The sequence below is a fragment of the Musa acuminata genome, chromosome BXJ2-2, assembly GCF_036884655.1.
Source record: "Musa acuminata AAA Group cultivar baxijiao chromosome BXJ2-2, Cavendish_Baxijiao_AAA, whole genome shotgun sequence".
Classification (NCBI taxonomy): domain Eukaryota; kingdom Viridiplantae; phylum Streptophyta; class Magnoliopsida; order Zingiberales; family Musaceae; genus Musa; species Musa acuminata.
This window is the reverse complement of record NC_088339.1, coordinates 18,711,142-18,721,671: the sequence shown is the minus strand read 5'-3', so window position 1 is coordinate 18,721,671 and position 10,530 is coordinate 18,711,142. Positions and strand designations below refer to the sequence as shown.

At 33.4% G+C, this 10,530-nt stretch overlaps 1 protein-coding gene across 1 annotated transcript; it reads right to left on the bottom strand.

The window, feature by feature from the left end:
- Window positions 1-666: 666 nt before the first annotated feature.
- On the bottom strand, window positions 667-8,014 carry LOC103972826 (small ribosomal subunit protein uS7). The gene is made up of 4 exons (XM_009387195.3): window positions 7,893-8,014; window positions 1,925-2,196; window positions 1,031-1,234; window positions 667-938 (listed from the first exon to the last, which is right to left on the bottom strand). The coding sequence occupies exons 1-4, from the start codon at window positions 7,947-7,949 to the stop codon at window positions 884-886; spliced, it is 588 nt and encodes a 195-aa protein (XP_009385470.1). The 5' UTR covers window positions 7,950-8,014; the 3' UTR covers window positions 667-883.
- Between the last annotated feature and the right edge of the window lie 2,516 nt (window positions 8,015-10,530).

Below are 10,530 nucleotides of genomic sequence, written 5' to 3'. Positions count from 1 at the left end.
AAGAGGTTGATCATTCTCCCTCTCAATTCATTCGACTCCCGGCTCACGAGAGATTTAGAACTTCTCTGCACTACACCTTCCTCTGCAATTGCTCGATTTGGCACAGACGCTATATGTTGGCTAGCTGTTGGTCGACGTTGCCATGCTGTTTCTGCATCCCAATCGAAGTCGTGGCCGATCGACCTTTGCCCACCACGTGAAAGGCCAATCAGATTGGTTTATAAGACTGGAATGGATTTACTATTACTTATGAAATTATGATTTGATCTATGAAGCTAAAACCAGATTAATATTTTAGACGTGAATTTATTGGATAAAATTTCGAACCCATAACCTTTCGAAACATTTTGAACCATACACCGTTTACACGCTTTTGGCATGAACTAATTCATATTCTGTTCTGACACCATAAAAAAAAAATTAAAAGAACTAACAAATAAACGAAGAAGGATTTGTTCGATTTACCAACTATTAGCTTAGAAGCAAAATCTGGTTGATCATTACTCACATCTTTGACAAAAGCAAAAACAGATGGATAATACGGGGGAGGAGGTCAAAAAGGGGGAAACAACGTAACTGATGAGGGTTGTTCAACATGGAAATCACAGTTGGAATCCATCACTTGGAAGTTGTCGGCAACAAAGACAATATTACGGTTCCACGGCATTAAGCAAAGATGAACTAGTTATCAAGAAAATTATAAAAATGATCCAGCAACAATGACCTCTTCTTCTGCTTAGCTGAATCAAAAAAAGGTTGATGGAATATTTTCATTTAGCTAACGAGGAAATCTTCATGCAACCAAGGACCCAACAAGGCATCACAAAAAAAATAAGACTACAATGCACAGAATATAGCGAGGACAGGTTGCAAGCGCACGTGCTCAACGATTTGCCTTTGCAACACGTTCAATCTCATCCTTCTTCTTGATAGCATAGCTGTCATGCCCGAAAGTGCGATGATCAGATGGAACCGTGAACAAATAATAATAAGACAATAAAAGGAAATGGAAAGATCTAAATAGTTTCACCTGTTGGAAGAACCCTTGGCAGCATTGATTAGTTCATCAGCAAGGCACTCTGCAATTGTCTTTATGTTTCTGAAAGCACTTTCACGAGCACCAGTCGTGAGAAGGTAAATTGCCTGATTAACCCGCCTCAATGGTGAGATATCAACTGCTTGACGTCGGACGACACCAGCAGACCCAATTCGAGTTGCATCTTCTCTTGGACCACTGATGTGCAAATAATTGCAAAAGAAAGTGCATGTCTTCAAAAAGGCAGTGTGACTTGGATATTCAAGCATAGGAGAAAAGATAAGGAAGCATGGTTCTTTAAGTTCTAAATGGTATTCTTTATTAGAAAGCAAAGCACAGTTGTGACACATCATTAGCATAGGAAATTTTAACCTTTCAGATGCTCCAATTAACATACTGACTGTGGCTTCAAAAACAAGAAATCTCAGAATAAGTTATGTGCAGGCTCTTAATTGAACTCATACAAATCTGATAAGTAGAATAGAAAAAATTACATAGCAAAGCAACCATGGTGATTCCTTCCTACTTTTTATAGAGAAGCCTTGGACGATTTACATACTTATGATTCCAGTCTAGCATTATCCTTTTTAAGTAACAAAATGCAGAAAGAATTCCTATCATAAACTGTGTTCTCTCAGCAACTCCCAAGCCCCAAGCCCCAAGCGCCTAAAGATGATAGACTGGGAGTATTTTTACTATTTCCAAAAGAGAAGAAATAAACTAAAAACTAAGACATACTACCAACATGCTAGAAGATGAAGATCTAATATGGTACCAACTTCTACTTCTGTTTTGTTATTTCTGGTTGTCACCTTTTGTTGGTAGCAGACTATGAGTGTGTCCTTCTATAGAATATTATTCAATGCAAGAAAAGTTGAGTCAAATAACCTGTTAATGATAGCATCCACAATGACTTGGATTGGGTTTGCATCGGTGAGCAGATGAATAATCTCCATCGTATGTTTAACAATGCGAACAGCCATAAGCTTCTTTCCATTGTTACGACCATGCATCATCAAGGAATTGGTCAATCTTTCAATAATTGGGCACTGAGACTTACGGAACCTCTTGGCAGAGTATCTTCCTGCCGTATGTGGAAGATATGTAGCATGCTTCGGAGGAGTCACAGCAATGTAATCTGCAAGTGAGATGTCGCTGACCTGCATGTTGTGGATCATAATTGAGTATATAAAAAGCACATGGACTAGGAGAAGAAAAAAAATCTAGAGTGATGTTAACTCAAAGCAAACAATAGTGAAGGATCAGTTAGTTACAGAAAACAAAATGAATAAGATGATACTGATGGAAAGACTACTGTGACATTTAAGAGATTAGAAACCAGAAAGAACATGCATAAACATCAGGGAGCATTTTTATGAATATAACAGAAATATTATAAAATTTATTGGGCAAATTCTCAGAAAAAGCCCTAATTTTGAGAAATTTTTGTAGAGCGCCATCATAAAATTTTTCAACATCTTAATCAGTTATTTAAAAAGGCGCTCGAGTGCTCACCTAGGCGTTCAAGCGAGGCAAGGCCCAAGCGCCTCGCTTCATTTCCAGCGAGGCAAGACGAGCCAAGGCGTCGGGCGCTTCGAGCGAGCGCCTGGGTTAAACCAGGTGACCAAACCAGCGTTTTAGGTCTGGTTCGGTCTCTAGTGCTTTAGTTGGTTCAATTGAACCAACTAAAGCACCGATATCAACGCGACTTCCCTAACCCCAACCCTGCTCGTCGTTCACGCTACCGCTGCCACTGCTCGTTGTCGCCGCTCCCACTGCTGCCGTTGCCACTATCGCTGCTACCGCTGCCATTATCGTCGCTCGCCCCTGCTGCTGCTCGCTTTTACACCTGCCACTATCGCCGCTCCGGCTGCTACCGCTACCATTGTCATCGCTCGCTGTTGCCGCTACCGCTACCGCTCCCGCTTTTCTCAGTCAGCACCCTCGATCTTCCCTTACACTCTTCTCTTCTGTTTCGTTTCTCCTCTTTCAAAAGTATACTGTTAACTGTATACTAGTAACAAAATTTATATTTATTAGATTAATAATATATTATTTTGATTTTAATACTATTAATTTTTATTTATTTGAAATTATTGTTAGATTTCAGGATAAATGGCAAGTGTACAAAGCAACTCAATAAAATCTCCAATGACATCAAATAAAGATCCTACATGGAAGTATAGTTATCTAAAGGATTCAAAAGATCCTAATGTAGTGACTTGCATGTTCTGCGATAAGACTACTAGATGTGGTATTTTTCGTACAAAACAACATCTGATAGGAAATTTCAAGAATGCAACAGCTTACAAAAAGTGTCCACCTGAGGTAAAAGAAGAGTTGCTGAGTTATATGAATGAAAAGAAGACGCAAAAGAATGAATCTTACGGGAATTTACCAGAAAACAATGTTGAATATCTCAGGAATAAAGAAGAAGATTATTCTATGAGTATTAACCTAAGTGGGAAAAAAATATACAACAAAAAAAAGAAAAAAAGTTATGAGTACTAAGAAGGGTAAAAAAGGATCGATAGATCTATATATGTTTCAAGGATCACAAAAGCAACAAGAACAAGGCAAAAGGCTTAAAATTTAGACAAACAAATATAAGTGATGCTTGTGATAAAGAAATAAGAGAAAGAACAATTAAGCACATTGCTCACTTCTTCTATCAGGCTGGTCTTCCCCGTAATACAACTCATTTAGACAGTTTTAAGGAAATGATTGAAGCTATTGGAAGGTATGGTCCGGGATTAAAACCTCAAAGTTATTATGAGATGCGAGTTCCATTGTTGCAAAAAAAAGTTGAATTATACAAATGACTTACTAAAGGGTCATAAAGAATCATAGGCAATACATTGTTGCTCTATTATGTTAGATGTTTGGACTAACAGGAGACGTAGGAGTATAATTAATTTTATGATTAACTATTCTTTAGGGACTATGTTTGTGAAGTCAATAGATGCTTCATCTTTTGTAAAATCTGGGGACAAGATATATAATTTACTTGACAAACTCGTGAAAGAAATTGGAGAACAAAATATCGTTCAAATCATAACCGACAATGGAAGCAATTATGTATTAGCTGATAATATTCATCTTTTAAATTTTTATTTATTTTATCTTCAATTAAATGTGTTAAACTCCTAAGTCTTATCATTTTTGTTATCCTTTATCTCAGATAAATTGTTTAAATAAAAAATACAACACTTATATTGGACTCCATGACCCATGTACGACACATTGTATTGATTTAATGTTGGAGGATATTGGAAAGATCTTAGATATCAAGAAAATCTTATAAAAGATAATTTTTGTTGTTGGATTTCTTTATAATCATATTGGGGCTTTGAATATAATAAGAGAATTCACAGGAAATAAAGAATTAGTAAGATATGGTGTCACCCAATTTGCTACTTAATTCTTGACATTACAAAGCGTGCATCGTTAAAAACATAATTTGATAAACATGCTTACATCTGAGAAATGAGTGATAAGTAAATGGGCAAAAGAAGCAAAAGGCAAGAGGGCTACTGATGTCATCTTAATACCATCCTTTTGGAATCATGTAATTTATATATTAAAGGTAATGAGCCTTCTTGTTCGAATCCTTCGGTTGGTGGATAATGAAAATAAGCATGCAATGAGATATATTTATAAAGCTATGGATAGAGCAAAAGAGACGATTAAAAGATTTTTTAATGAAAATGAAGAAAATATAAGAAAATTTTTATAATCATTGACGAAAGATGGAATTATCAACTTCATCGTCCCTTACATGTAGCAGGATATTATTTGAACCCTGAATTATAAATTAAGTTTGTTGGATTTAATGCAGAAATTTTGAATGGGTTATATCAATGCGTTGCAAGATTAGTTTCAAGCCTTGAAGTGCAAGATAAGATTATTCATGAATTATCTTTATATAAAAATGCTGAAGGTCTTTTTGGAATTCTAATAACCGTTCGATCTAGGACAACTATGTCTCCAGGTATTAATAATTTGATATAATTAATTTCATCTATAGTATGTTACTATATTATTGCTAATAATAACATAAATTTTGCAACTAAATGATGGAGTCTATTTGAAAATTCTACACCGAACTTACAATAATTTGCTATCAAAGTACTTAGTTTGATATATAGTGTTTCGAGTTGTGAGCAAAATTGAAATGTCTTTGAGCATGTAAGGATCACTAAATATTTTTATTTTAATTAATTAATTTATTTAAATAGATATATTAATATATTTTTAAATTATATGACATAACAGATTCATTCAAAGAGAAGAAATCAGTTGAAACATAAACGATTACACGATCTTGTTTACATAAAGTATAATCAAGCTTTGAAAGCTCGTCATGATTTGCAAAATAAAATTGATTCAATCTCATTGCAAGATATTGATGATTCAAATGAGTGGTTGGTGGGAGAAATGAGTACTAACTTGCAAGATACCGAAGACAAACTTGTATTTGAAGATGACAGATTGACATGGGGAGATGTGGCAAGAACTTCAAGTGCTGGAGAATTACAAATATATACAAGCCAGATGACAAAGAGAAAAATAAGTACAAAAGCATCAAGCTCAGCTCCTGCTATTGTTGAAGACATAGAAAATGAAATATATTTTGATGAAGAGGAAGGAATCAAAGGACAAGAGGAAGAGGACATATTCAATGAAGATTTATGTGAAAATGACGATAATATTGTTTATGATGAATGACTTTGATGTAAAATTTTATTATTTTGAATTTTGAAACTTTTTATTAATGTGACATTATGATTTTAAATCTTAGATTTTCTTAATTTAATAGCATATTTTTATTTAAAACTTTAAATAATTATATTTATTAATTATATTATATATTTTAGCACCTTACTTCATTCAAGGAAGCGTCTAGCGCTTTTTAAATCACTAATCTTAATAATATAATTTTTTTATTTTCTTTAATTTCTTCTAATTTTATCAAAATATAATGTTTCCATGAAATATTTTCGATATTTGAGCTTAAAAATAAGTAAAAAAACTATTTTAAACCACTTACATTATTTAAACAAGAAAATTATGAAAAATAATATAACTAGATCTTAACCTACTCAAAAAGAGTTGGAACTTTCAAGAAACATTTGAATTGAAACTAGATAAAAAATAAATATAACTTTCTTTTTTAAAATATTAAATTTTTTTTTTATTTTAGAGAAATTTAACTTTTAAGAATAAAAATATAACAAATATTTTAAAAACTTAAATAATAAAAATAATGGTCTTATATAATTTTTAAATTTATTTTCAAATTTAAATATTTAAAAAAAATTATATTTTAATTTTTATTTTTAAAACATATAAATATTATTATTATATTATTATTCTTTGCTTTATAACTGATAAAATTATTTCTATAATATATTTTTTATATTTTTATTTTATTATTTTTAATAATATAAATTGATTAAAAAAATAAAATCATAAATCCTATCTATTTGGGATGACATTATAATTTGATATTATCAATAAATTATTTAACACAATTATATTTTAAATTGGCTGAACCTATTCAATTGTATAGGTTGGTTCATAAAAAAAGTGCAGAGAGAAGAAACAGTTTTTAAGGTAAAAAGAGAAAAAAATTATTTAAGATTAATTTTGCTATTTCGAAAATTTTAATATTCTATGAAAATTTCTCAAAACTAAGGGTTCTTTCTGATAATTTGCCCAATTTTATTTACAATTTACGATTACATGAACATTTCATGAAAATAGTGAAAACTTTCAAAAACCTTTCAGGGAGAATTTTTTATAAATGAACTGCAAGGTTGGAGGTGAGCCAATTTAAAATATCAAAAATAAATGAGAATAATAATAGCCATGTATATACAGTATGCCAACCTAATAAATAATATGCTAAAACTTTTAGGTTTAAACTTATTCTTGTTCGTTGTAATATGGTTAACAACCTAAGGCTAGTCATCCCAGAATATATAGCACTAGTAAATAGGAACTAATTATAAGACAATCAGAACTATCATGCATTTATTCTCTATGATGACATTGCAAGTCACGCTCCGAGAATCAGTGACTAAAGAATCTTAAACCTATATGCTCAATTCTGATAATTTGTTAGGAAAACCTACATCTAAATATCCAGTAAAGCTTCTCCTTCCATCCGTGTCATCATACAACCTAACGCTTGCCAACCACATCAAGCACTGGCTACTGACAAACTTATCAGAGAGCTAAATTATACTTTAAGTTCGTAAAATATTTATTGAGCATTCCAATACTATCTCGCTTTCAATTGATTCTTCACCAGCCTCTACTTGATCTGTACAAAAAGATGTATAGCGAAACTTATTTTTCCATCTATATACTAATATGAACAACTGGGAGAAACAAAATCACCTCTCGAGGAAAAAATACGACAGTGTCTAGAACAGGAAAACATCTCGTAGAGAGATTCCACTCTCGCACACAAGAGTGGGTATGACAGATCCTTTCTCAGAAACAAGAAAATGCGGCTATGACACAAACAGAACAAAGAAAACAAGCATCTTTCCTTGAACAGATCCTTAAGTCTAATGCATGTCACATCCAATATGCAGGGAAAGGGCAAACAAGGACAGGAAAAGTGCAGCCTTTTCCCAGAAACAGAAGCAAATGCAACTATAACACAGAGAAGGAAGAAAACAAGCATCTTTCCTTGAACAGGTACTTAAGTCTAATGCATATCACATCCAAGCGAAACACTCAACTCACATCTACCAAATATCAGAAGGGAGAAAAACAATCAGATTCACAAAAGCAAAAGAGATTAAGAGCACAAGGATGGTATCGCAGAGGGAAGAGCGCAAACCTCGACATCGTCGAAGGACCAGCGGTTGAAGAGTTTAACATCCTGTTGGATCGCCATTGGGGCCGCGCTGCCTGGAATCGACGGCAAGCTAACGCGCGAGCGGCGGAAAACCCTAAAGGACAACCAAGGGGAGGGTGGTCGGAGTCCAATACTTATAGTTCGATGACGATCAAGATGGAACGGACGATGCACGACGAATCAGCGATCCCAACCACGTGATCCCTCTCAAAGTTATGGAATGACGTATTTGTCCCTACATATCATTATATGTAAATATATACCCTTCAAGTCTAACACAAGTATCCTGATATCCATCCAAAACAATTTTGAAATAAAAAAATATTTAGTGTACAAAATATCTATTTCTTAAAATTTTTTATGTTGATAATAATATTTTTAAATTATTTATTTTTGTTTCTAACTGGTCAGGTGCTCTTTTACCTTGGAAAATTATATAGTTACCTCATCGGGAGTTAGCTGTGCCCACGAATGATATAAATACTACTGTTGCTTTAGTTTTACTCACGTCAGTCGCATATTTTTATACGGGTCGTAGCAAAAAAGGACCGGATTATTTTAGAAAATACATTCAACCAAAACTCTAATACTTTTGCCAATTAACATCCTAGAAGATTTCACAATATTATGTTATCTAAAATTAAAATTTTAAATTGATAAGATTAATGACAAACATATTACGTCTCTCTTAGTTTATATATGAAAATATTTGTATTTTCACACGTAATAACATTTTTACTAAGAAAACTTAATATTTTTACTAGAAAAATTATGCTTTTGATGGCCTATACAAGTTTGTCCTTTTGGGTTTAGACTACAAAAGAATCCACGGTTCCTTGTTTCTTAACGATGTAGGATTAAATATGTTTATTAATACCTTTAATAAAAGAGTTAGGTTTCCCGAGTCTCATGAATCATTATTCATCTTCATCGGTTCCAACATGAGGGCTTGAGAGAAATTATCTATTTTGGATATGTTCACACTATTTTGTCCCTTTAAGGTGGATTCCAAAAGATGTCTCTAATGTTAACTTTGACACTCATAAGATCCTAGTTTACTTACTCCTTAAATGATATAGGACTAAATATATTTACCAATACCTTAGTAGGAGAGTCGAAACCTCTTGGACCGGACGATGGATGTCATATGATAAGTCATTATTGTCTTTGAATCACTAAGACTTATGAGTAATTTTTCGTTTTAGGTGGACTTATGAGTAAACCCTAAAAGATACCTTTAAGAGTAGAGAGTAACTCTTGTAAGGTCTTATTTTCTTAGACTTGGAGAGCATCAATAAACTTCCGAGTGGCCCAAAATATGCTAAAAGACCATCCCTTTCTCGAAGTTATATAGAAAAATCTTCCTTTCCAACTCTTGTTGGAGCTTGTTGCCCTTAGACTTTGTAGCCACTTCGGATACAAAGCAAAGAAGTCAGAACTTCTAAACCACATGTTATAGCACTAAGAGTTCTTCGTTACCTAGGCAAACTAGGTATTCCAAAACTGAAAAATCTCAATAAAAAAAAAAGTGGAGGGGGAAGTAGCTCTAGAGTGTTAGTGTATATGCAAAGGTATCATAGGTCGAGGACTTAGATTGGTATTTAGAAAGCTTATATAAAATGCTCTAGGTCAAATATGCTAATGCATGAGTTAAAGTTAAATGATCTCATCAAGGCTCGTAGCAAAGGTAGTGATTTAGTGTATAGGGTCGATCATCGATTGAGAAGCAATTAGCTCGGACTTGATCGGTATTTAGAAAGCTTATATAACATGCTCTACATCAGATATGCTAATCCATGAGTTAAAGTTAAATGATCTCATCAAGGCTTGTAGCAAAGATAGTGATTTAGTGTATAGGGTCGATCATCGGTTGAGAAGCAATTAGCTCGGACTTGATCGATATTTAGAAAGCTTATATAAAATGCTCTACATCAGAGATGCTAATCCATCAGTTAAAGTTAAATGATCTCATCAAGGCTTGTAATAAAGGTAGTGATTTAGTATGTAGGGTTGATCATCAGTCGAGCAATAATTAGCTCGGACTTATCGAACATGCTCTATGTCAAAGATGCTATTACATGAGTTAAAGTTAAATAATCTCATCTAAGCTTGTTGGATCCTACTACTTGATGGATTTGTCATGGTAGGAGCAACGTCCCTTGTGGTAGTAATTTTGATCCCTTTATAAGAGGAAGTATATGTGGTTGAAGGTAGTGATATGGCTTAGTGACTCATTTGAATCCTAATTTATGGACGAGGGAAAAGACAAACTAAAAGACGTTTTGGACCATTTTGAAATAATGATTCCAAATTCTTTGAGTGTTCCTCGCTTAGAAAGTCTGAATGCTCTAAATTGTTTAAAAATGTGAGGAGAATGAATGAAAGAGAGTCTCTATTTATAAGAGCAGATTGGAGTTGGCTCTTCGATTGGGCCACATATGTGAAATGTTAGGTAATCATTATGGAATATCAAGGATTCGATTTAATTTGATCCAATGTAACCACCGAAATGAGACGTCGATAGGAAATCGAGGTGATGAAGATAATTCACATGAGATTCATTGGCAAAGCTATTATGTAATCATCCACCACTACTATATAACAAAAGGTGTGTGTTCCA

Coding starts and splice junctions, on each gene's coding strand:
- LOC103972826 (XM_009387195.3), bottom strand. CDS start 7,949: ATGGCGATCCAACAGGATGTTAAACTCTTCAACCGCTGGTCCTTCGAC. Junction 2,197..7,892: donor GGTCCTTCGACGATGTCGAG/GTTTGCGCTCTT, acceptor CACAACATGCAG/GTCAGCGACATCTCACTTGC. Junction 1,235..1,924: donor GTGGATGCTATCATTAACAG/GTTATTTGACTC, acceptor TTTGCACATCAG/TGGTCCAAGAGAAGATGCAA.